This window comes from Oreochromis aureus, linkage group 20 (assembly GCF_013358895.1).
Source record: "Oreochromis aureus strain Israel breed Guangdong linkage group 20, ZZ_aureus, whole genome shotgun sequence".
Taxonomy (NCBI): Eukaryota; Metazoa; Chordata; class Actinopteri; order Cichliformes; family Cichlidae; genus Oreochromis; species Oreochromis aureus.
The window spans coordinates 15,458,937-15,483,884 of NC_052961.1; the positions used below are offsets into that span (position 1 = coordinate 15,458,937).

Consider the following 24,948-nt stretch of genomic DNA (forward strand, 5'->3'; position numbering starts at 1 on the left):
GAGTGTAGAATGAAAACTACTGTCTTGACTGTGAAAACTGTCTTCACACATTATCATGTTTCATATGATGAAAGCATAACCATAATAATTTAAATATATTTTATTGGAAGAGTAAATGGTAGGAACATTTTCGAACTGCTGGGATTTATTATATAAACATGAATACGCATTACAACCTTCCTGTCCTCACTGCTGTAGCAAGCGAAAATCTCCATGAGTACCATCTATAATAATACTTAGACAACAAAACCTAAAGTAATTTTTAAGCAATCTGAGTCGAGCTTCTTCAGTATATTATTTTCTTGCATGTCTCCAACATGTCAAAAAGGTCTTCGCTGAACTCATTGTACTTCAGGCTGAAAGAGTTAGAGAGAACAGCAGTGGTTAGACGGTGCCCCAAAACTCTGTTGCACACTCTGGCTTAAGTGTTATTAACTAAAGTGAATCGCGCTTACTTCATCTCCTGCATCCCGTGGCTGTCCTGCATGACTTGGACAAGTGCTGGGATGGAAGCATCGGTCAGTGAGTTGTTTCTCATTTCCAGCTTCTTCAGTGTCTTACTGGCTCTTATTGCAGTGCACAAGTCTTCAATGCAGGCATCGGTCAGCTGGGTCATTTCAACACTACAAAACAAACAGACAAACATTTAAATGTAGTGGACTATAATATGGTGATTATGACCACATCATTTTTTTCAACTCACTCCAGCTCTTCCAACAGGCAGCTTGGGTGTGCAACAGCATCCCAGAGATGTTTAACCCCTTGGTCTCCTACTTTATTTAAACCCACGCTCAGGGACTTAAGTTGGGAAGTCCCGCTTTTCAGCACTGAGCCCAGTTCCTCAAAGACCGGTAGAGTTAACTCGCATCGTGTCAAACTGTAGGGTGGGGCAAAGCACACAACAATGCTGTTATCTGAAATTCACTAAATATTTGAGAAAGGTGGGACTCTGTCACTAAAAAGTTAATACAAGTGAGTCTACCCAAGTTTTTCTAAAGGGCAACCAGGCCGTCGTAGGGCTTGGCAGAGCAACAGCGCCCCCTCCTGGCCCAACTCATTCACTGACAGCTCCAGCTCTGATAGAGTACAGTACTCTGACATCAAGGCCTCCTTCAGATGAGAGCAGCATGCGCCTGTCAGCTCGCACGTATAGAGACTAAAAGAAAAGTTATGAGGGAGAAAAATATGTAGTGATTTTTTTTGTGTTCTTATATTTTACACTTAAAAAAAAGGATCTACAGTTGCAATATTATTTAAACAGTCTTACTTGAGGCTCTGTAGTTTACAGAGTGGATGTTGCAGGGATATGCACAAAGCCTCCACTCCGCTGTCATCCATCGTGTTTCGTGCCAGTATCACTTTTTTCAGCTTTGATTGTCCAGAGCGCAAAGCTGCAGAAAAAACCTTTATGGACGCTTCAGTCAGATCACATCCGTCAAGCCTTTCAATAAACAACAATTATGTGTGTATGGTTATATGTCAGTAATTTATATAAAAGCAGACAGGATACAAAAGTTTTAATGAAAACTACACTATCGAGGTACATACTGGAGTTCTCGAAGTTTGCAGTGAGGGCTATGCAGTGCGTCGCACAGTTTTGCAAATCCCTGGTCCCCAATCTTATTGAATGACATTACTAACAAGCATAGCTGAGAGGTGCCTGAGGTCAGCGCAGAAACCAGGTCTTCACAGCTTTCCTCTGTCACATCGCAACTTTGAAGACTAAAACCAAAAGTAGGTAAATCATTCTTCCAATTTAAAAAACAAAGATTGCTTAAAAAAAAATCATACTGAAAAATGAAAAAAAGGACTATTCTTACCATAATTCTTGTATCTTGCAGTCTCTGAGTCCAGTGCAGAGGATTTTTAACTTTTCATCACCAAGGGGGGAGTAAGAGAGATCCAGCTCCGTGGTAATTCCTCTGTTGAGAGCTGAAGCGAGATGAGGAACAGCCCCAGTACTCAAAAAGCTGCTTTTCAAGCTGGCGGGTGGACAGCACAGACCCATATTACAGTTTAAAGCAACAATCAATGCACTTTGAACATATGAATCAAATGATGTCAATTTTATCTAAACCTGTCTTACACTATCTTGAGTGATAGACTCATAGCTGGAGCCAGGACTTCTGCCATTTCCTCTGTTAGATTCTTTGCATTGTACAGATTCAACAACTTCGTCCCAGCAAGGCATGTAACCACATAACTCCAAGGTACACAGTCTTGAAGGGTCAGGCTGCCATAGCTGAGGCCTATACGTGCTGAGGAGTTGATGATCTCCTTAACCAAGCTCTCATTTTGAGCTTGATGAAGCAGGCGGAAGCATCCATAGTGCTTGTCTGCATTATATCCCTGCAGTGCTTCCTCTGAGCTGCTTTTAAACCACTGCTTGAAATCCTTGACCCGATCAGGGTTGAACTCTCCCAGGAAGTTCTCCAGTGGTCTGCGCTGAGTTGGTTCAGAAAGCCCTGAAAGGAAAACATCTAGAAACTTTGTACCATCTTCGTGTTTCTTCAGCATCTTCTCAGCACTCGTATACATCGTCTTGTCCAAAAAGAAAGACAATGCCAGGATGAACTCCTGGATCAGCTGAGAGTGGAACGAGAGCACAGATGTATCAGACTCCATTTCACCATCTACTCGCAGGAAAGTATCAACTGAGGTGAGAAACTGTTGAAAGCCAAAGGAATACATCTGCGCCTTGGTGCAGCTCAAATGCTGCTCAACAGAGCAATGAGAAGCCATCTTGCCGAGGGCCAACACCAGCTCTGTGCCCTCTGCTTGGCTCACCGAGAGCGTCTGAATCAAGCCGACCAGGATATCTACAAACAGCTGAGATAAAGTCTCGGGAAGTTTTCCTCCAGAATCAATAAGAGGCTTGTAAACAGAGCAAACTGTCCAACAAAATCTTGGAGATGTAGAGAAATCATAAAAGCCCAGAGTCCTTTCCATGTGCATAAGTACTTTGTTGGCAGCAGCAGCATCTGTAAAGAAGCGGTTTACAAAAGCTTTTCTTTGGGGCTTCAGAAACCCTAACACTTTCACCTGGGAACCGCTAAGAAACTTCAGATTCGCCGTTGGCCTGGTGGCCAACACAACTGCAGCTCCTTTCAGCAGGGATCCGTGAAGCAGACTTGCAACTAAACAGTCCACTGAAACCACCTGGGTCGGGTCAGAGCAGAGGGTGAGCACAGAGGGGTCCAGGCTGTACTTACACTCATTCAGACCATCAAAAACAAACAGCACATCCTCGGGCTTCTGCACAACCAGATGCATGGACCGAGGAGGGAAATACTGGTGACAGCGTTGGATTAAGGTTTCTAAAGAGAGTGCATCTTCATGAGCATTTAAGTCCTTGAAACGGAAATGGAAGACATATTCAAAGTTCTGAAGATGTACACCTTTTGCCCAGTCCACAACGAGCTTCTCCACAGTTGTGGTTTTCCCTGATCCTTCTGAGCCTATCAGGATAACAGTTTTGTTCTCACCACTCAGGGCTGTGTGGATGGCTTGATCCACGGTGGGCAAGTTTTCCTCTCTCACTTCGCCTTCTGCAGAGAGTGGGGATATGTACTTATTGTCGTTTATGACTCTGAAAGGCAGGTCTCCACCAAGGAGCGTAGGAGTGCCCTTTGACTTCAGGATATGAATGAGCACGGAGTCTTTGTCCATTGCGTTAATCTCTGTATGTATAAACTAGAAGACAGAATTAAACAATTTGGTTAAAGCGTGAAAGAGCAGGCAACATGTCATCCGTGTCCACGAATAATTTCCAGTGTGCTAAACCACTTACCAGCTGTGACACAACTCAACTCACGTGTTTACAGAAAAGTACAATAAACACTAGTGGAAATAGTTGCCTTGGATATGGCGCTGTTGGAAAACAAACCAAAACAGACGAGCGAAGTGGCTCTTCTGTGGTATACGTGTAAAAAAAGGAAAGAAGTCACACCCTCACCGTGTTCTGGGTTGTATATACTAGACATTACGGTAAGAGAAACTGAGACGCGATTTCAAAATAAATACATTTTAACAATAATTTCAAATAATTCCATTTTTAAATATAACAAATTTACTACTATATTAATTCTTAATTATACAAAAATTTTAAAATGAAGATTTCTAAAGACGTGTAAAGAGGTAACAAGTAAACTCGATGTTCCCACATACTAATTTCTCTTTAGATGAACCGCATACACCCTCGCGGTGTTAGTCAGTGTCAAGGTAAGTACCTTTCTTTCTTTCTTTGAAATCACACTCACCGGAAGATTGCTTTAACGCAAAATATTTTAGAAATCATAGCTCTCGGGTTTCTCTTGACCAAACATCAGTCTCTTCAGTATAAAATGATAACAAAAATAACAGGAAGGCTGCCATGATGCAGTTATTTCGAGGGCACGAAATAGTTAGCTCAAAGTAGGAAGAGCACTGTGATCCTTCCCCGGCCTTTCAAAATGGTTGACCAAACATCCCAGTCTCTTCACTTAAGTCTGTAAAGGAACCCTCAATGATGAAATGTCTCTCCGTAATATGTCATCAGCGCATTTTTCAAAATGCATTTGTAGCTCATTCCCAGTTATAAAACTCAATCATACTGTCTCTGTCCTCGAAATAGTATTTCGTGGCCAGGAATATCAATATTTTATCTATTTCGTGGGCACATTATATTTCGTATTTCGAGGGCACGTGGCCACAAATAAGTATTTCGTGGGTATACTATTTCGAGGGCACAATTTATTTATTTTTTTATTTTTGACCATGTCATCAGAGGGACTCCGTACTTCACAACATTTACCTACTTGTTTTTTTAGTATATGTATTTTGTGCTGCTTAATAGCGAATATTGTATGTTTACTTTAAAAAAGAAGGTTTTTACTTTGTTAGTATGCTTTTCGAATTCATATATCAAAACAAAACCTAGATATATTTGAAAAATATATATATATGAATATACAATATAGTATTATGGGTGTTAGAATTACACTGGTGTGTATGGGTGTGTATAACTCATGTGTGCTTGAGCTTCAGTGCATTAACTGATGGGTGGACAGTCAACTCCAGGATTTTCTGATAGAGAGCAGAATTCAAGTTTCCATCAATTAACCATCCAGGTCCTGAAGTTCAAGTTTGCTTCATTTTAGAGGCAGGTTGATTTGGATAGCTTTCTCTCTTAATACATGATATGAAACATATAAGTGTAACAAAAAACCAAACAAAAAAAAGGGCCCAAATTCTTTTTTCCCTGCACTGTATTTTTAGCTGTCTACTCAAGCACAGTCCATCCAGCTTGTGGCATTCGGGTCCACTCAAACCGGTCTGAGACTGATGTGAAATGCACCAGCTGCACAGAGCTGTAGTTAAAAAAAACAAAACAAACTGTGTTGAAATTAGACTTCCCCTTTGCAATAAGCTCTTACAGTTGATTGCGTAATAGGTAAGAACTTTAACAAACCGACCCGTTGCAACAGTTTCATCCTGTTACAGTAACACAGCTGAAGTGAGCTCCTTAAAACGACTTGGACTGTACCTGTGGCAATGACACTGAAAACACCTCAGTTTAGAGATTTAAAGTGTGACCCAATATCTTTGGATCGATCTAGTGTATATTAAAAAAAATGTAAAAGCTTTGAAGCTATTTTCTCCTTATACTTTATAAGAGACACATCAGAACAACAGCTGTGCAGCAAGATCTAACAATAAAAAGAATAGTTTTTAATAGTTATTAAGAACATCTATAGAGTAAACTAACAAACGTCTTACAATTAGCGTGATTCAACATTATACAAGAAAAAGAACACAGGTGATCATGCTGCTGAGTACAGATTTGTTTTAAGCGCTCCAATTTGTAATTTAATGTGACAGAATCAGAAGGAAACTAAAAACGTAACACAGAGACACAGATAATGGCTCTTTGATACAGTGAGGTTACAGCAGTTTGCGAACAGATTAATTTAAGGGTAGTTTTAAGTAGCAATCCGGCAGTTCAGAGCACCGCTGTGTTTTATTTGCCTTCGGTGTATGTCGTGTTCGTGGTCTCCACTGTCTTGATGAGAACAGGGCCTGACCTTCGTCTCTGGTTGGTAACGGGCACAGCTGTGGAGAAGAAGTCGGAAAAAGGGAGAACAGGGTGTCGCTTAGATCTCTGAGATGAAGGCTATCCTTATGATCTCATCTTTATTTGTAAAATACAGTGCTGTACTTACTTTTGTTGGGCACTGTTTGGACACTGAGCACTCTTTCACTGCCGTCAACACAGTCGTTACTGGCAACAGCTCCTGAAAAAAGGACAGAAAAAAGAGAGAAGAGGGTATCACTCTGATCCCTGAGATGAAGGCCATTAAGATGATCTCATCTTTTTTTGTAAAATTCAGTACTGTACTTACTTTTGTTGGGCACTGTTTGGATGCTGATAACAGAGTCTTTACCAAGTCTGTCAGGGTGAAAGCAGGAAATACATTATAGGGCATGTACTGGTAAAGTTATTCACATGGTTGTTCAAGTGAAGGTGGCAAAGCCGATGTATAAAGCCCTTTGTGGCTCTAGAGGGAGCTATGCAATAAACCTGCCTCATGTTTAAGATGCAGCAAAGAAAGCCAAGTGGTAAACCAAATTACCCAAAGTAATTGTTTTACCACTTTGTTTTTTTCCTGCCATAAAACTGGAAGACAGACTTTCAATAAACCATAAATCTCATCTACGTGTTACTTGTCAAAGTCTGGTTTTGGATGTGGATTGGGCTTTGCAGATTGGATATAGATTTCTCTTTCAAACTCGCACCTGAAAGGCCGCTCTGCTCTACGACTGCAGTTATCACCAGTTGTCAAATACCTGTGGGTGTTTGCTGCATTCCACCCTCTGGGCTCAGTTCTTTATTGTTTAATGCAACACATCGAGGTGAAGTACTTGAATAGTGAGACAAATATGTGGTTGTGAAACTATTAAAAACAACCAAACAAAACAAATAACTTCTTGTCTCTGACTGAGGCTTTTGGCTCAAGGTGGTGTTTGTTTGTTTTTCTATACCACACCCAATTTCCATCTAAACTGTCGGATGGCAGATGGTATGCATGTACAGTAGCTCATACAACAAAAAATATCAGTACTGATTAATATGTTTTAATTATTTTCTGAATTACTGTAGACAGTTTACAAGCTGAAACCTTACATCAATGGTCATCCATCCATCCATCCATCCATCCATCCATCCATCCATCCATCCATCCATCCATCCATCCATCCATCCATCCATCCATCCATCCATCCATCCATTTTCTTCCTTAACACATTGTTGCCAGCAACCTGCTAAGTTCTGCTGGCTTACCTCTTTTCCTCTCCCTCCAGGAGTTTCCTGTAGGTGGAGATCTCGATATCCAGGGTCAGCTTGACATTCATGAGGTCTTGGTAGTCTCTGAGCTGCTTGGCCATGTTATGCTTGTCCTGCCTCAGAGCCGCCTCAAGGTCCTTAATGCGGTTTTTTGCATCTATTACAGCCTGTTCCCCTCGCTCTTCCATCTCAGATACGCTTACTGCATTGTGGGAATACTGACAAAAAGAAAAGCTTTATTTAAATCTGAGCTTCACAGTGATTCCTGGTGATTTTGTAAAAATTGGGGGGTTTTGTGTGGGTTATGGTAACACGAAAACCAAACTGTTTTTTCAGAGCAGCTAACAATAATTCTGAGTAATTCCCATGTATGCAGTTAGTCTGTCAGTTCAAGATGCAAACTACTACAAAACAGAAACACTAATTAATGTTGCCTTTGATTTGTTTTCATTTTCCTTTCTTTTTCTGAGAACAGCAGCTAAACCTGTTGTTCCTCTTGATACTTGTTAAAATCCAGTTTAACATCAAACAGACTATGAGGTAGTCTTAAAGCCCTTCACTCACCTGTTCCTTCATAGCATCAATCTCAGCCTGCCGATGAAGAATCATTCGCCTAAGCTCAGCTATTTCGGCCTTAGTGTTTTGCAGCTCACTGTTATGTTGCTGGACCTGCACTTTCATCTGATCAAACTGAAAAATATCAAACAGCGAGACAAGGATGTAAAGACAGTAATTATTGGGTTAACAAATGCTGTTCTGACATTGTAGTAGATTTATGAGCAGTAACTTCTGAGCCCTTTTCATGTCTCTATGCCCCTTTTCCTAGTTGGTTTATTACATCGACAGTAACGAGTAAGAATTCATGTTAGACCTTCACCTTGATCTTGTACCACTTTTCAACTTCTTCACGGTTGTAGGCAGCAATTTCTTCATACTGAGCCTTAACATCAGCTATAATCTGGTCCATGTTCAGGTCGCGGGAGTTGTCCATCTGCACCACCACAGAGGTGTCCTTCACACACTCCTGCATGTCATACAGCTCCTTATTTAAAACAACACATACAGCAAAAGTTAAGAGGAAAAAATCCAGAATATGACACATAATGTGATTCACTGATTTAAATTCTGAAAAGGTTTTTAATGTAAGCTTGTTTACCATCTGATACACTTGTCTGAGGAACAGGATTTCATCCTGAATAGCTGTCAGTTGGCTTTCCAAATTCACCTTTCTCATATATTCTTCATCCACATCCTGGAGGCAACAGAAAAAATAAACAACTTTTTCCTTTTCACTGCTATTTTGTTTTTTATTACTCACAAATGAAAGTATTAGTGTCATTGCATACTGCACCTTTTTGAGCATTACAAAATCATTCTCTGAAGTGACCCTTCTGTTGACCTCTTCCTCATACCTGAAACACCCACAAATATCAAATTACACACAGACAGACACCCACACACAGAGCACTTTATTATCATATGTCAAAGCTGAGCTCCTGTTTAGCAGTGGTTTGATTTCTTCCCCCAGGATGCCTTACTTTGTCTTGTAGTCTTCCACAGTCTCGACCATGGCTGTGCACTCATTTTCAAGCCTCACTTTATCACGTCTGTAAAGCTCCAGCTCTTTTTCCAGGTTGGAAATGAAGGTCTTAATAATGGACTCCGCATCATTGGAGGAGGGGGCGCTTTGCTGATTCAGGAGCTTCCACTTGGTTTCCAGCACTTTGTTCTGCTGCTCCAGCTGTCTGACCTGACACACAAGAAGGGATACAAACAAATTCCAGTCCCACTTTAGGTTTTAAAGGAAGTTTCAAATGCCAGGGATTTAACTTGGAATGGTTTATCAGGATGATAAAAAGATTTTAAATGTGACAGTAAAATTTCCACTTACCTTTTCGATGTAGGAGGCAAACTGGTTGTTAAGACTCTTCAGCTGATTTTTCTCCATGGTGCGTATAGCTTGGACGGTGGGGTCAACTTCTAAGTTTAGTGGGGCAAGCAGGCTCTTGTTGATTGTTACTGGTTTGATATCGGTAGCGGTGCTGATTTTGGGGATGGAGTAGGATCCCATGGAACTACTGCTGAATCGCCCTGAAGGTGAGTTCAGCAGGTTCTTGCGCTTGCTCCTCAGACTCATGGTGCTGTTGAGTTTGCACTGCTGGAAAGGATGGAGAGCTCAGCTGGTAGAGGTGGTGGTATAGCTCTGTTGTGCACGTTTTATCTTTTTGGCTGCTTTATAAGGCAGAACTGGGCGTGTTGTGATAGTGAAGTGATTGAATGTGGGTAAACCAGTCTGACACATACTTCGTGCTCTCCCACCTACCCCTCACTTTAAAGATACAACAGGAAAGTATTCCTGCTCCACAGCTTCAGGTGAATTCCGTAACACACTAAAAGTCTGCACTCACACAATCTGAAAACTCAGTAAATAAAATATTCCCTGTTATGAATAAAGAAAGATTTTTTTAAATATAATGAACTGCAGAGCTACAAGTTTTAATGCAAATTTAAGTCAGTAGATGCTGAAAGTAACTTCCCTAAGCAATGTTACTTTCGGAAATGTTCCCAAATATTATGATATGCAATACATACTGGACACTGCATGCACATCAGTGGACCTCGTAAAACCTCCCTTAACTGAAAGATAAACTCAGAAGTCCTGAAACTCTAGTAGTACGTTTATTAAAAAAGTCACAACTGTTCTGGAAAAATGTTATTTTTCTTCTTAAGGTAGTAGACTAGTAAACATGATTCTAAGAGAATAAAGTCAAAAAACTTACCAACTAACTACATTGGCTTACAAGAATAGATCCATGTCATAACCTCACACACTCCACCTATTAACAGGAAGTTCCTTACTTGGTAAGGAGCTGCCATGGTAACTGATACACAACAGCTATAGTGGACTGCTAACCAATGTGTTGCATCATCATTATTATTATTATTATTATTATTATTATTAGAGGACTGTGAGCCACTGTGAATAAACTCTGTTCCAAATGTCTGGATATGATAACTGAGTTATTATGGACTGGCTCTCAGTGAAATTCTGGATAATATACAAACTTCTTCTGCTCACCTTCAAGGCCATTCATAACCTCGCACCTCCTTACCTCTCTGACCCGTTAAGCACTACCTTTTCTGCCCGCTCACTTCGATCTTCTTCTTCTATCCAGCTTTCTGTGCCTTCCTTCCGCCTCAGCACCATGGGAAGCAGAGCTTTTAGCTGCTCTGCTCCCAGGCTGTGGAATTCTCTACCCCCAGATATAAGAAACATTGGTTCTCTCCCCCAGTTTAAATCTCAACTCAAAACCCATCTGTTCAAATCTGCATATTCACTGCGAACCCACTGTTTGTTAATTTTATCTTGTGCTTTTGTTTTATTGTTCTTCATTGTGTCATTGTTCTATTATGTGTTTTTTTATCTATTGTACAGTGTCCTTGGGTGTCTTGAAAGGCGCTTTCTAAATAAAAGTTATTATTATTATTAAATCACATTTATTTCTTTATTTCTATCTTTAATTTGTCTCCACTGCTGCTGCCTCTGTGCTGTGATAAATTTGACACAGTTATGATTATAAATCATCAGCCATCCTACAGAACAAAAGAGGAAAATATTTTGATTTAAAAATTTTAACTTGGTAACCTGGTAATACCACACTTACATTAAATGTGTTTTCACTGCACCCACTTGTACTAAAAAAAGAAACCTGTCTGTTCTCTCTTGTTTGCTTTTCAAATTCTCCCTCTCTCCCTGCGCATCCAATTATCCAATCATCTCTTTCCCTTAAGCAAACAACTACAAAGGAAAAATGTTCTCACATAACCAGATTTATTCTGGTTCGTTCGTATGACACTGAATCTGTGCCACCCGCTCAACATTTCATCAGAGTTAAATAAAGTCAAGAGAACAGAGCTTTAAGAGTGAGCGTCATGCATATACTTAACAATGCTGGATATACTTAAAATGTTTTTTGCATGACATGAATATTTCCTTCGGGTCTTCCTTTGACAGAAATGAAGATTGCTTCATTCAATGCACAGAGGTTTGGACTGACTAAGGTCTCAGATCCAGCGGTCCTGACAAGCCTGGTTAAGGTAAAACATTTCTCCTTGGCGTTAGCGAGGAATATCAAAGAATGAAATGGCTCATATGAACTCTTTAAATGAGGACACGGTGTACAGAGCCAACACATAACAAAACACGTGTAATGTATTTCTTCTTTGGAAATTTGTTGTCACTGTCACTCGTGAGTGTTGGGAAACAGTCAGTTACATTATCAAGTGTGAAAATGAAAACTGGGAAGTAGCCAGGTGCATTATCAGGTTTTTAACAATGAAAATTGCTTCTCATTTCTTCCACTTTTAATATCATTGACTCTAAAAAAACAAAAACAACAAAAAACAAACAAAAAACAACACAAAATTTTTTAAACTTTTTTTTCACTGCTTTTTTTTTTAACAAAGCTTATTTGTTGTAGACTGTGTCTCGATATGACATCATAGTTATTCTGGAGGTGGTGGATGTAACTGGAGATTCTGTTAGAGTGTTAGTGGAAGAGCTGAACAGGTGAATTTACTTCTTTTTTTTTTTTTCATTTTCTGACTAAAGTAAAACTGCGTCTTACTATAAATATGCTGACTTTTTTCTGTTGTACATCTCAGGGTCAACACCACCCATCACTATGCTCAGCAGCTCAGTACCCGTCTGGGAAGGAGCAGATACAAAGAACAGTTCCTGTTTCTGTACAGGTAAGCTCAAATAATCCCACATAAAGCTGTTGTAACATAACCACTGAACAGCTCCATAGAATCATTTTTTTGTCCTGCTGGAAGGGACGATGTGGTCGACTGCTATCAGTATGAAGATGACCAGGTCGATGATGTGGATGCGTTTACAAGAGAGCCCTATATTCTCTACTTTAAACCTCACAACACAGGTCAGTCTTTGCACCTACTGAAGCTTATGGTACCTGATCCAGTCAGAACAAGGAGTTTGGTTCATGTGTGTACTTGTTTGGAAAGTCTTAGTCGGTTGCTGGGACATCAGCAGTATGTATGAGTCATTTTTAACCGTGGATCTGTTTGTCGAATGAGTCTGATGTAGTGTGACATGCTAATTAAAGAAGACTGCAGCAGGTTTATCAGGTTTAGTGTCTTGTGGGAGCAGGGAAATATGTTTAACTTACAGTATGTAACTACAGAGGATGTTATTGGACTCAAGTTTACAGAACTTTTTCTGTTGCAGTGCTGAGGGATATAGTGCTGATCCCCGTCCGGACCGCACCAAATGACTCTAAGAAAGAGCTTGATGAGCTCTACGATGTCTTCCTGGTGGTCAAAGAAAAATGGAAAACTGATGTGAGATGCATTTTTTGAGTTGTGATACACATAGATATAGATATATAGAGACAGAGATATCAGGTCAGAGGAATCACATCTATTGCACAACCTGTAAATTATCACTCAGTGTCCTCATATTTTCTTTGGGGATATTAAAAGTTGTATTAGCCTGAAAAGCTTTTTTTTTTTTTTTTTTTTTTAAATTTCCTTCAGAATGTAATGATCCTGGGAGACTTCAGGGCAGATGGCTGGTATCTCTCATCCAAGGAAAGGGAGGAGATCCGCATCCGCAGTGACAAGAACTTTCACTGGCTGATTGGTGATAACGTGGACACCATGGCAAAAACAAGCGATCATCACGCTTATGACAGGTTCGTTACAAAACTTTTGTGGCAAGATATACAGTTGTGGTCAGAAGTTTATATGCACTCTTTGAGTGCATGAATGTCAAAGTAATGTTTGGCTTTTTTTCAATTTTTTGAACTGTTTGAATTTATTTCTTTTTAGTGGCCACAATCAACTACAACTGTTAGTTTCTCCCAGATTTAAGCTGCATAATCATTGCACCCTGGAAAATGAACAGTTCAAAGAAATTATTGAAAGCTCAGAATTATCGCGACATTTATACCCATGATAGCTGTATGTAAATGTCTAACCACAACTGCACAATTATATGAATGCATGAACTGAATGAATGCACATCTTCTACAGGATAGTTGTGTATGGAGAAGATATGCTGGCAGCTATTGTGCCAAACTCAGCTAAACCATTCAACTTTCACAAAGAGTTTCAAATGACAGAAGAAATGGTGAGCTATCTGATCATCCCTCTTCTTGATATGCACTTGAATGGCTATTTTGCTGTTCTATTTTTCATTTTATACACAAGTCCTCCCACAGGCCCTTAGGGTGAGTGATCACTACCCTGTTGAGGTGGAATTAGTCAGTGCCATTCCCTGTTGGGTGAAAAAGAGCAACAACGGATGCGCAGTTGTTGACACCCAGCAAGGATCCAGCAGAACTGTGACAGGTAACGAGCAAAACACTAATTTACTCTGTCTTGTTCCTGATAGATGCGTTAAAAGCTGGGATACAGCCCAGCTCAGAAAACTAGATGGAAAATTTACAGAAAGGAAGAAAGCAGTGATTTCCAAATGCATTTTAACTTGTATTTTATGGCAAACAGGCAGTGGACATTAAATGTTTTTTATTTTGTTTGTTTGTTTTTGTTCCCCAGTGAAATTCACTTTATGCATTCATATCTACCATTCAAACTTACACTGCATTTCCAAACAAGTTAGCACGAGGGTAAATTACATAATATCTAACTGCTGATATACCAAACCGCTGATAAAACATGAGGAAAACTGTGAAGTCTCTTAAAACAGTGCTCCTTCATGAAAGAACAGGAAGTGTTTTGGACTGTTCGCTAGGGTCTGTAAAATAATTAAAAGTTTTACCAGTATACTGAAAAGCAAAACGAGATTTTGGAGCAAATTACCGACGTACTCCCTTCAAGAATATATGGTCTGTGCATATTTCAAGACAATGTAAACTGCATTTTGCATGAATCACAAAGGCATGGCTGCGTAAAAGGCATGGCTGGGTAAAAAGAGGGCGTGGGCACCTGCCTGCCTCCCGTCAACACTTCTATTCAATAGAGAAGGTATGTTTGCAGGGAGAATGAAAACAACTGAATCACTGGATCTCTTGGTGTTTTTGACGCTTAAATTTCATTTAGCGTTGTGAAAAAGAGTGGCTATAATAAAGGATAGTCACATATACTCGCCTGTCCCAGTATTTGCATTGTTGCATGTATCAGAATCAGTTATATCTGTGTGATGAAACATTCTCAATGCAATACAGGCCAAAGGTAATTTGCAAATCACTGCTTTCAGTTGGAATTTAAAATTACGCCCCACATTTGTTGTGATTAGATGTTATTCTTGTTTTGATGTTTTAGTGCAGTGTAGCCTCTATGAAGGAATTTTGGAATTTGGGAGTGTCATTTTTGAGTTCAGTTTTCATTTTTCATTTTTGAACTGAGTGTCATGAATTCAGTGGTTTCAGACATACATCTGCTTTAAAGATTTTGTAACTGATCTATACATTTGGGGTGAGAAAAGGAAATCTTACATCAAAGTTTAAAAGGATGGGGCTTTGGGACATCTTTACTTTTCTTATTGTACATAAATAACAGCAATAATGAACTGATTTTACTAACACTTAGAATCTTTTGGTCCAAAGCCCGAGTTCAGCTTTGTGTCATAGAGCTTTTGTTTTTTGTTTATTTTACCTAATAAAGCTTAACTTGTATTTACAGACTGGTCTATAGCTGGACCAACTATGATGTTTGAAATTAATTTGAGCTGTCTGAGCAACAATCTTTACCAAAACTGGTGCACACGATCTTTAAACTGGGTCTTAGTCTTTCTAAGTTTTGTCACAGCAAATTAAAATTGGAGGTGAGTTAATATCTCAACAACCTTTTGATCTGTGATCAAAAACAAACTGGTTACATGGACCACAGACTGTATTACAAAACTGGATTTTATCTTTTCCAGGTAACCTCAGGGTTAACCCTGGGTTTTCTGTAGTGTGAAGGTGGTTCATTTGTTATCTTTGTAAATCGCCATAGTAACATAACCTGCTCCAGAGCAGATTATGTTCCAGATTAGAGATCAGCGAGTAGGAAATCAGCGCCTACTGACCAATCGGTTCTCTGAAAAAAAGTATTGCCATTCCTGGAAAATCCCTCAGAAATCTGTGTGCGAAGTTTTCCAGTAGCGTCTAATGTCTTCGTGTTTCCCTGATGATCAGTAAGAAAAGAGGCAACTTTGTTCTTAGATATTTTTTTTGCTGACTGTGAACAAACAGTTTACAACAGTTTTATTGTTCGATAAGCCTCAGCACACAATCCTAAAACAGATAACCTGATTGTATTTTCTGACTTTCCATTCAATTTGCATAGAGAGTAATTTTGAATGCAGTTTTCACATCTTCAGGATATTTGATTATAATCGTTCAGATTCTCCTCTGTCTTAAAGATAGGTCTGAGTCTGTTCACTTGCACAGTTAGCCAGGTTTCTTTCCAGGCTTTGCAAAGTGCTTTTATTCAGTGTTGTTAAAAGTAAACAACTTTAGTGTAATTTTCATCTTACTGTTAATCATAGTGAGAACAGGAAGTGAGAAAGAAACTCAGAACCTTCAATCCACTGCACGAACACACACACACAAGCATCTTTCTGTTAAAGTGTGTTTAGTGTGTTTTTTCTCCTCCCAGAGAGTGCACAGGTTGACATGTTCAACCTGCAAAAGGAAAATCTCCTGCTGGAGAAAGAAAAACTTCAACTTATCATCTGCATATTAAAACAAAAGCTTGTCAAATACCAGATGGAGAAATAACCAGAAGACTCCAAGTTAAGCTTTTGTTTCTTTTTATGATTCTGAATAAATATTGTGACATACAGTACAATACAACAAAAATAAATATGGGTTTAATGCACGTATTGCCTCTGTCTGTTACTTAACTGCATGACACAGCACTGTGGTCTTGTATGCCTTGGCTTGACCTAGTTAAGAGCAAGAAAATAGGGTAAGGTTTGTCTCGTAGTTCTTTGGTCAAATAGCGGAATGAAACATCTTCTGACAGCTGCTTAACCTGATGAAAAGAATGTACTTTAACAATAGCGAAAGGCGCTATTTTAATTGTATTTTTACCACTTGTTCATGCCACACATAAACGAACGATGTGACGCAATGACGTGTGCTGCATTCATGTTAACGGCGTAAGCTCGGAAATTCAGCATTTTATACCTTGAGCACGGGTTGCTACTTGTTCAAGTTACGCCTCTGTGGTTAGGATTATCAGCTCGTTGTAAAACTTTTAAAAGATTTACATCCATGCGACTTAGAAGTAAAAAAGGATTTAGTAGTGCTGATAAAGAATAGCACATAGCTGCCGTTTTTGCAGTTATTCCCTTACGTTTGTGAAGTATACGCTGGTGTCACGTGACTGCTGGACCTCTTCGACCAAAACACCGAGGACCCCGCACAGCTTGTCAACAAAAAACAACGGTGACAACTTTCACAGCGTTCACCGGGAAAAACTCTGAAGCAACACAAAACCATCACTAACCTGTCCGGTAGACAGGCCGTCTCAATGCATTACAGAGGACCGAAAACACCGCGGCGATTATGGATGTGTACGATTTGTTTAGTAGTTGCAGAAAGGGCGACATTTGTAGAGTCAGGTAACCATCAGCTCTGCTGACCTTATTTTGGCTTGTGTGCTCAAAGATAACTTATTTCACTTGACTGTGTTTGCGAGTGAGAGTTCTAGCATAGATTGGGTTAGCCTTCTGCTTTTGTTTGTCCTTTTCTACAATGCAGTCTTGCAGTTTTACTTCAGTTTTATGCAAATAAACGGGAGTTAACCACGGAAGGCAGTGTTGCTAACAGGAGCTGTGATGAGCCAGTTTGTAACTGTAGCTATCTTGTGTAGGTCAGCTCCTCGGTGTCCAGATGTAATGATGGCACTAGCTATCAGTGTCGGATGCTCAACCGGATATCTATACTGAGTTACCCCGAGAATTACGAGGAAACACTTTGACCGGATAGCAAAACTATGCTTAACTGATCGAAGGAATCAGTGGTTAAAATGAATACATAACCCAATAGTTGCCGAGTCCAATAAAGGGGGCGTGTCTGTACGGTCATGCATGCAAGAAAGTTTTCATGAGATTCACTGCAGTCCTGTGTTTCCATAGGAATTAAGAGGCCAAGTAGCAGCCAGGCACGGGTAATTGAGTGCACTTGATAATTTGATCACCAGCAACTCCAGGGGCTCTATAAAGGTTTTAGAGGTTTTAGCAGTTTTCTGGCCTGGAGCGTTCAGGTCTGTTAACACAATGTTGCAGTCTTCCCAGGAGTGGATGCCCCAGCAAATTCATCATAGGTTCAGACTGTGCAGTGCTTAGAGGAACAAGCATTGCACAGTCAACAAGACTTCTAGAGCCATGTACTGTAGACAGATGAGACCAAAGTGGAGATGTTTGACCCTAATGTACAGCAGAAAATCAAAAACAACATATCAGCACAAGCACCTCATACTTGTTTTGCTGCCCCTCTTTTTCCATGTGACGTATCTGTTTAATTTTATTTAAATCTTTGCGTTTTGTATGGCGAGTCGTGCCTGTGTTTATCGCAGCGTATCACTGTAACCTCTCTGCTCTTTGCTCTTTGCCTAGATACCTTGTTGAACAAAGAGATGTTGACCTCAATGTAAGAGATAAATGGGACAGCACTCCGTTGTAAGTACATTATAGGCAGCTGATGTAATTCTCGGGTCAACGCTGCATCATAATCATAACTGCTTTCAATATAAACACTTGTGTGCTTCAGGTATTATGCTTGTCTCTGCGGTCACGAAGAGCTTGTCCAGTACTTGTTGGCTAGTGGTAAGTCACAATCAGTCATAATCAAATAACACAGTATTAAACTGATGTGCTGTGCTTTAGAACTGCTCTGAAATATTCTGTAGTATCATCCTAGGCTTTTAAATTCTTGATTTCATTTATTTGTTTGTTTTTTTAGGTGCCAAGTGTGAAGCCAACACGTTTGATGGCGAGAGATGCATGTACGGCTCCCTGAGCGACTCTGTTCGACGCCTGCTCAAAGACTACAAGTGTGTAAGCATCCGCGCTATGCAGCGGGATGATTTCAACTACTTTCTGCACATGTAAGGGTCATGATTTTTATGTTGAAAAGAAACAAGAAAATAAGAGCAATAACAGGATGTTATAGTACGTTTGTCTAATCCAGACATTTCTGGGTTTTTCTTTAGGTTGTTAGAGCAGGGCCAGTATAGTGACGTCAAGTTCCAGGTTCATGGACAAACGTTTCTAGCACACCGATGCGTTCTCAGTGCTCGCTCAGAGTACTTCACGGAAATGTTTGAGACCAAATGGAAAGGGAAGAACTTGATCACCCTCAAGCACCCTTTGGTAAGTCTCATTAGTGTCCTGTTAAATCACTGTGTCTAATTCACCATTTTTAGTTATACTGTATGGATAAAGGCTAGTTTGATTTCAGATCAATCCTGCTGCCTTTGGAGCCATTCTACAGTATTTCTACACAGGTGGGTGAAAAATATACCAGCTGATGTTCCACTATCGTACAGGAGAAACCGGTGTTGTTGGGCAGTTCCCTGATGTGAAAGTGACAAGGCCATCCCTGCAAAATAGAATCCACTTAAAGTAAAGGGGAACAAAACGTTCCGATAGCAAAGATTCACTAGAAGTCATTTACACAAAACAATCAAATACATGCACAAAGACATAAAGCAAAAAATAAACTTGCACAAGACTGTAGCTGTGCACTGCATTAAGATGCAAACTAAAAGCAGAGCCACTGGACAAGTAGCACTTTCACAATAAAGTATGTTTTTGCCTCAAATAGTGGTCAAATAATTTTATTTATTGAGATTTTAATGAGAGGTTGTAGAGAGCCTGCTTGGATGCTAACTGGTTGTAACATTTTTATAACATGCAAAAATCTTAGTATGACAAAGTTTTATGTTGTTTTCTTTATCTCTGTTTCAGGACGGATGGATATTGACATAAGTCTTGTGGAGGACAGTAGACGACTGGCTAAACAGTGCAAAATGGCAGATCTCATAGAAGAGCTGGAGAATAAATGCAAACAAGTGTATGAATTTGGTAAGGCAGAACTCTTGATTTATATTTACTCGAGTAATGCACGTTCAGCTTTAAGCCAGTCTTAAGACACCCCTCATTTCTCTTTTGTTGTAATTTTTAAAGAGGTCTTAAGCAATAGTTCTTCAGGCTTTTTTAAAGTCTTTCTCAAGATTTTTGGGATCATGACAATGAGCCCAAAAAACTCTGCGAGCGCAGTAAAAGCATACCTGGATGATAAAACACAGTGGAGCGCTCTCAGAGCCCGGACCTGAACATTATTAAAGCAGTGTGGGATCATCTTGACAGAGAACTTAACAAAAGGCAGCCAACATCCAAAGAACAGCTTTGAATGTGATTCGAGAAGCCTGGAGAACTATTCCTGAAGACAACTTAAAGAAATTACAAGAAAGCTGCCTAAGAGACGTCAGGCTGTGTTGAAGGTAGTCATACCAAATATTGACTTTTAAGCTCATTCCAACTCTGTTTTTGCCTTAAATACTGTATTTCCATTGCATGTTTGCACATGTCTCTCGACCTATTTCTGCTTTTGTTAGAAAAATATAAAACAAGGACTAGCTCAAGACTGCATATTCCTTATGTAATGCAGTTTTTCCACTTAGCCTCAAATACCACACCACCTTTTAATCCTGTATGTTTTTATCTAGAGCTTTTCAAAGTTGTTTTTTTTTCACCCACTAATGACGAGTGTTCCATCTTGTCTCGTTGTCTTTCTCTCCTCATATCAAAGTGTCCAATAAACCGGGAATCTGTGTGAAAGTTCTCACCCTCGAGCCTCACAGCTGTCAGCTTCAGGAGGAGATGGCTCAGTTAGCAGACTGTGCGCTGCCCACTGAATTAAGGGTGAGGACATCATGGCAGTAAAATAAGTATTTTAGCTGAACACCGCATTCATTCCTGTTGATTCTCTTTAGGTTGGATTTGGTGAGCTTCCCTTTAACAGAGTCGACCGTTTCCCTACTTATCCCGACATCTGCTTCAGAGTCGATGGTTACGATTTCTTGTGCCATAAGGTACGAATGACAAAATTCTCACAGCGTCTTCTCAGTTACAGTGCAGACTCCCACACCGCCGCGACATAAACATGAATGTGAGTGACTGAAGTGCAGTTGTGTGTCTCTCTCCAGGCATTTTTCTGTGGACGTAGTGATTATTTTAAAGCCCTACTGGAGGACCACTTCAGTGAGGGAGAGCAGCTCCAGTCTCAGCCCAGCACCCCAGTGATTACTTTACACAACATCTCGCACGAAATCTTTATCCACATCATGTATTACATCTACACCGATGACACAGAGGTTTGTGCACATTTTTTCTTTCTTTGATTTTTGCATCCCTAATAAATCATTCCACACTTTTTTATTTCTAGGATCTTTGAAAACAAACACTGATTATAAACACAGACAAACCTGTGTAGTAAAGCTTAATTTTAATTGCCTGAACAATTGTGATCCTGGTGAGGATTTTTCATCATATTGTAAGAAAAGCTTTGCTGTATTGATATGGCAACATCAGAGCCATAGTGGATACAGAGTAGGGTTGGGCGATATGTAAAAATTTCCAACCGACAATCGTCAGTTCAATAATCTATGATGGGCGATATATTCGCGCGTGCGCAGACTTTTTGATGGGCGGAGCAATGTAATCATGCACGGACTGATTTGCACGTATGCAACACAGTCCAAACATGGACGAACTAATTTCCCCCCAAAAATAGGGCTGTCAGCGTTAACCCGGTCATCACGATTAACGCGATTAAAATTTTTAACGCGCTCAACCTATCTGGAGCGCAGAATGATCAAACTTTGGACAAACTGCCCGAAATGCGTTGACAGAGACATTTCAGGGATTTTGGCTCAGTCTGCGCTCCAGATGGGTTAAATATTAATCGTGTTAGTCGTGTTCACGGCGCGTTAACGCTGACAGCACTAAAACAATAAAAAGTCGCCTCATGTGCCTCATGTGAACTACAATTCATAAAATCATAATCGCCTTGTGGGCATGGTGGACATACTGAAAAATTTTGATGATAGAGCGGCCAGGCAGGAGACAAAGACATGGAGAAGGTAGTTGAAGGTTGGAGTGAAATGGGGGCAGATCATCTGCTGTGGTGACCCCTAGAGGGAGGAGCTAAAAGAAGAAGAAGAAGATCTCTAATTGGCCATTTGACCTCTGTGCTCATCTCTGATTTGGCCAAAATAAGATTACACGTTGTTTTCAATACAGTATTTAAAAAATCCTATTAATAGTATCTTTCACATTTTTTTCCAGTATGCTGTTGAAAGACACGTAACTCACAGAACTTGCACCAGTGAAATGCATACAGGATTTGCATTTCCTCTGCTGGTGCCCTCCGTTGTTAAATAATTCACTTTGTTGTGGAGACATCCATAAACAGACATGCAGCCAAGTAATAAAACAGATATATTTACATGTTTTAATATCCTAGGCAAAAGAGATCTGGGTTGATGAGTTTGATCTTTCTCCGTGTCGCAACATCTCATTTCCACACATCTGGGCCAGTTTGTTTTTTAATGTAATGCAGAAATGGGAATTATTATCACATAAAGCTGCTATAAGCTTAGAATTAATGATTAAAATGGGAGACATGGAAACGGGCGCTAATCAGCTATTTTAATTGTCATATTTGGAATCAGAGCATTAAAAGTGACGGCACACTTTGTCTCAGAAACAGACGAATTCTGAAAAATTGCTCACCGGTGATCTCGCGCTGTCATCTTAAAATTTCTTAACTCTTTGACAATCTTTGAGTTTTGACACCTAAATATGTATCACTAAAGATATTTTAGTGATTTATATGTAGAAGGCATCCAAGGGAGGAAGAATTAAACAACATTGGTTGGCTGTTTTGAATTCTCGTGATAATAATTTTCTCCCTGCTGGTTTCTCTGCATGTCCAGCTAATGACAGAGAACGTGTTTGACGTGCTGTGTGTGGCTGACATGTATCTGCTGCCGGGGCTTAAGCGTCTGTGTGGGAAGACGCTGGCTAAGACGATATGCGAGGAAAACGTTCTGCACATGTGGAAGATGGCCAAGCTCTTCCGTCTCTCTCGGCTAGAAGATCAGTGCACAGAGTTCATGGCCAAGATCATCGAGCGGGTGCGTTGCAGTGACGGTGTCCCATTGTCAGTGGGTCGCAGTTCTTTATTATATCTGTGCTGTTGTTCATGCTCATATTATATTCTATGGGCAAACTCAAAAATTCAGCTGGGGATCAAATAATTTCCCAGATTATAGGTACCTAAATGCATTGAGTTGTTGCAGTGTGATTGGCTAATTAGAATTTTGTGTTAACGAATCATCATTAGTGATCTAATCATTAGTGATGCTTTGATCTCTGAGACCATTTTATAATATTTTTGTTGCTGTTTTAGAACTATAGAGCTTTTTTCCCCCCTTATTTTTAAAGTGTGTCTGCCACCCCGAGTTCTCCATTAGGAAGAATTCACAACTGTCTACCTCTTGCATTCGTCCCATCACAGCTGGTGGAGCAAGCAGAGTTTGCAGAGATGGTCAAAGAGGACGCCGCGTCGTTAGAGAAGCGGCAGGAGACCGACTCGGTCCCCCTGGTGGACGACATCCGCTACCACATCGCCAGCAACGTGCAGACGTACAGTGCAATCGAGGAGGCTAACCAGAAACTGGAAGCCTTGGAGGAGCTGCTGGTGAGGATTAATATTGACTGCTGAGAGGTCTGCAGGTTTGTGGTGCAGCTTCAGTGGAGGTTGAGTTTTTTTTTAATGGTGGATACTTTGCAAGGAGGTAACAAGCAAAAACATATGCATTTGTATGTTTGTAGTTTTTATTTTATTTACAGCATATTGCATAGAATATATATTTGAAAAGAGCCGGTTATGATGTTCGGTGCAGATGTACAGAGAGCTGTTCATCGTGGCTGTTTAACGTTTCTTTGAGAGAGACATACCAACTGTGACAAAACATATTTTGCAAAATGGGTTCTGAAGAGATCATGTGTAATATATTTACAACAGAATACGGCTAATGTGTGTGTTTAATTTAGATGGAAGTTGTGTGCAAGAATTTGAATGTTAAAAAAAATGATAAACAAGTTTACTGAACTTCATTAAATATTATTTTTATGTTTTAAAAAAAAGGCAGTTGGTTCAACTCATACTTTCACACTCAAGAATTATTGGCGGAAAAAAAATTTGTTTGCTTTATCCAGAAAATAATTCAATCTTCTTCTGACCCCTTTGTTTGGTGTTACGTAGAATATTGCTTTATGCCATATTTAATGTGCAGACGCACCTAAATATTAACTCCCCATATTTAGTTATATTACACTGCTGTAGTTTGCCTCGCTGTTTGAACAGTGACATTTCTCCGGCATGAATACTTACTAGAGCTGGGCGATATGACCCAAAATTCATATCTCGATATTTTTTAGCTGGATGGCGATATAAGATATATATCTCGATATTTTTTTAAAGCCATAAAGTAAGAACAAAAATCGAGTTCTTAGTCAAACTGTGTCCCAGATGTCACACAGGCACTTTTATTAACATACAGCATAGATGTACATGAAAAACTACTCAAAAATAAATTATGAGCATTCATTAAATAATGATGCTCTATAAATAAAAGAAAACTATGTTGTTTTGTGCATAACAAAGAGCTCACATAAGTCAAAATGTAAACTAAAAGACGCTGAGCATAATAACAGACAGATTTCACAGCTGCTTTTCTTACAGTGACTTGGAGTTTGAAATCTTCATAACCATGTCTCTGAACAGGAGCCATTTATGATCCTTTACACACACACACGGTCCTTATTTTGGTCTGTACGATCCTCAGTAGCAAATGCTCCGAAATCCATCAAGCGGTGCAGCTCCGTAGCTTACCAAAGTCGAACTAAAACATTTTTGACAGATTGCTGAGCGCTGTTCACATAAAATCGGTTCGCGGTCATCAAGCACAACCAGAATTCATACAAAAGGCCCGTAGTCAACTTTTGAAAAATGAAAGGATTTCAAGCCGTGCATGGCGTCAGCATGGCTAGCTCGTTAACATGTTGACGCCGTCCCAGCCCCACGCACGGGCGATGTGCAGTAACTCATTAACGAGATTTGCCGTGTCCATCTTGTCGCTGCCTGCAGGTGAAATGGGGAGGAGGGGAGTTGTGTTCAGTGAAGGAGAGGCCGTTGCGTGAGTGCCAAACTTGCGGCTCGCCTATAATTATAACTCCTATATCGATATAAAGGATATTGTCACATCTTATATCTCGTATAAAAATATATCGATATTTTTTTAAAAATTGATATATCGCCCAGCTCTAATACTTACCCCTTCTAACACAGTCGTGCACTTTGTTTTAACCTAAAATGAGAAATCTCTTTTCCAGCAAACCTCTGTCGCCTAGTGTGTGTACCAGAAAATAACTGCTCTGAATTTTACCAATAAAACACAATGTTGCACGCAAGAGTAGTGTTTTCTTCAGTTTCTTCAACACATTGTGATTTTTTTTTCCTTTTTTTGGTCTGTAGATTATCAGTAACCAACAGGATGGATTTCAAATTAAATTTGTTGTT

At 39.8% G+C, this 24,948-nt stretch overlaps 4 protein-coding genes across 6 annotated transcripts; 2 read left to right on the forward strand and 2 right to left on the reverse strand.

Moving 5' to 3' along the window:
* Positions 1–85: 85 nt before the first annotated feature.
* Positions 86–3,945, reverse strand: si:ch73-233m11.2 (NACHT, LRR and PYD domains-containing protein 12). The gene is made up of 9 exons (XM_031745510.2): positions 3,791–3,945; positions 2,087–3,693; positions 1,821–1,982; positions 1,549–1,722; positions 1,268–1,441; positions 983–1,156; positions 704–877; positions 456–623; positions 86–356 (listed from the first exon to the last, which is right to left on the reverse strand). Exons 2-9 carry the CDS (start codon positions 3,667–3,669, stop codon positions 287–289), a joined length of 2,679 nt encoding a protein of 892 aa, XP_031601370.1. The 5' UTR covers positions 3,670–3,693; positions 3,791–3,945; the 3' UTR covers positions 86–286.
* A 179-nt stretch (positions 3,946–4,124) lies between these two features.
* Positions 4,125–16,465, forward strand: LOC116324782 (deoxyribonuclease-1-like). Of its 2 annotated transcripts, none has more exons than XM_039604471.1 (10): positions 4,125–4,221; positions 11,337–11,419; positions 11,803–11,891; positions 11,987–12,073; positions 12,158–12,261; positions 12,570–12,682; positions 12,878–13,035; positions 13,376–13,472; positions 13,564–13,693; positions 15,947–16,465. In XM_039604471.1, the coding sequence occupies exons 1-10, from the start codon at positions 4,182–4,184 to the stop codon at positions 16,066–16,068; spliced, it is 1,023 nt and encodes a 340-aa protein (XP_039460405.1). In that variant the 5' UTR covers positions 4,125–4,181; the 3' UTR covers positions 16,069–16,465. The 2 variants fall into 2 exon arrangements, with proteins under 2 accessions (XP_039460405.1, XP_031601374.1); XM_031745514.2 differs by lacking the exon at positions 4,125–4,221 and adding an exon at positions 11,162–11,245.
* si:dkey-222n6.2 (keratin, type II cytoskeletal 8) lies at positions 5,631–9,540 on the reverse strand. Of its 2 annotated transcripts, XM_031745512.2 has the most exons (10): positions 9,213–9,540; positions 8,860–9,071; positions 8,673–8,733; positions 8,478–8,573; positions 8,199–8,363; positions 7,886–8,011; positions 7,319–7,539; positions 6,381–6,427; positions 6,201–6,272; positions 5,631–6,090 (listed from the first exon to the last, which is right to left on the reverse strand). In XM_031745512.2, exons 1-10 carry the CDS (start codon positions 9,456–9,458, stop codon positions 5,999–6,001), a joined length of 1,338 nt encoding a protein of 445 aa, XP_031601372.2. In that variant the 5' UTR covers positions 9,459–9,540; the 3' UTR covers positions 5,631–5,998. The 2 variants fall into 2 exon arrangements, with proteins under 2 accessions (XP_031601372.2, XP_031601373.2); XM_031745513.2 differs by lacking the exon at positions 6,201–6,272.
* A 225-nt stretch (positions 16,466–16,690) lies between the features above and the next one.
* Positions 16,691–23,875, forward strand: abtb1 (ankyrin repeat and BTB (POZ) domain containing 1). The gene is made up of 12 exons (XM_031745550.2): positions 16,691–16,916; positions 17,913–17,975; positions 18,067–18,122; positions 18,259–18,403; positions 18,509–18,668; positions 18,757–18,802; positions 19,266–19,382; positions 20,110–20,222; positions 20,294–20,392; positions 20,507–20,674; positions 22,298–22,498; positions 22,882–23,875. Exons 1-12 carry the CDS (start codon positions 16,861–16,863, stop codon positions 23,086–23,088), a joined length of 1,431 nt encoding a protein of 476 aa, XP_031601410.1. The 5' UTR covers positions 16,691–16,860; the 3' UTR covers positions 23,089–23,875.
* Positions 23,876–24,948: the final 1,073 nt, after the last annotated feature.

What these genes read in the sequence shown, in the direction of transcription:
- abtb1 (XM_031745550.2), top strand. Translation starts at nt 16,861, where the DNA reads ATGGATGTGTACGATTTGTTTAGTAGTTGCAGAAAGGGCGACATTTGT. An exon ending in CCAGTACTTGTTGGCTAGTG is followed by an intron (nt 18,123 to 18,258) that starts GTAAGTCACAAT and finishes TTGTTTTTTTAG; the next exon opens with GTGCCAAGTGTGAAGCCAAC. An exon ending in CGCTGCCCACTGAATTAAGG is followed by an intron (nt 20,223 to 20,293) that starts GTGAGGACATCA and finishes GATTCTCTTTAG; the next exon opens with GTTGGATTTGGTGAGCTTCC.
- LOC116324782 (XM_039604471.1), top strand. Translation starts at nt 4,182, where the DNA reads ATGAACCGCATACACCCTCGCGGTGTTAGTCAGTGTCAAG. An exon ending in CGGTGTTAGTCAGTGTCAAG is followed by an intron (nt 4,222 to 11,336) that starts GTAAGTACCTTT and finishes TTCCTTTGACAG; the next exon opens with AAATGAAGATTGCTTCATTC. An exon ending in CTTTAAACCTCACAACACAG is followed by an intron (nt 12,262 to 12,569) that starts GTCAGTCTTTGC and finishes TTTCTGTTGCAG; the next exon opens with TGCTGAGGGATATAGTGCTG.
- si:dkey-222n6.2 (XM_031745512.2), bottom strand. Translation starts at nt 9,458, where the DNA reads ATGAGTCTGAGGAGCAAGCGCAAGAACCTGCTGAACTCACCTTCAGGG. An exon ending in GTGGAAGACTACAAGACAAA is followed by an intron (nt 8,734 to 8,859) that starts GTAAGGCATCCT and finishes TGGGTGTTTCAG; the next exon opens with GTATGAGGAAGAGGTCAACA. An exon ending in CCAAACAGTGCCCAACAAAA is followed by an intron (nt 6,273 to 6,380) that starts GTAAGTACAGTA and finishes TCCTTTTTTCAG; the next exon opens with GAGCTGTTGCCAGTAACGAC.
- si:ch73-233m11.2 (XM_031745510.2), bottom strand. Translation starts at nt 3,669, where the DNA reads ATGGACAAAGACTCCGTGCTCATTCATATCCTGAAGTCAAAGGGCACT. An exon ending in TGCAAGATACAAGAATTATG is followed by an intron (nt 1,723 to 1,820) that starts GTAAGAATAGTC and finishes TTTTGGTTTTAG; the next exon opens with TCTTCAAAGTTGCGATGTGA. An exon ending in TGCCCTTTAGAAAAACTTGG is followed by an intron (nt 878 to 982) that starts GTAGACTCACTT and finishes CCCACCCTACAG; the next exon opens with TTTGACACGATGCGAGTTAA.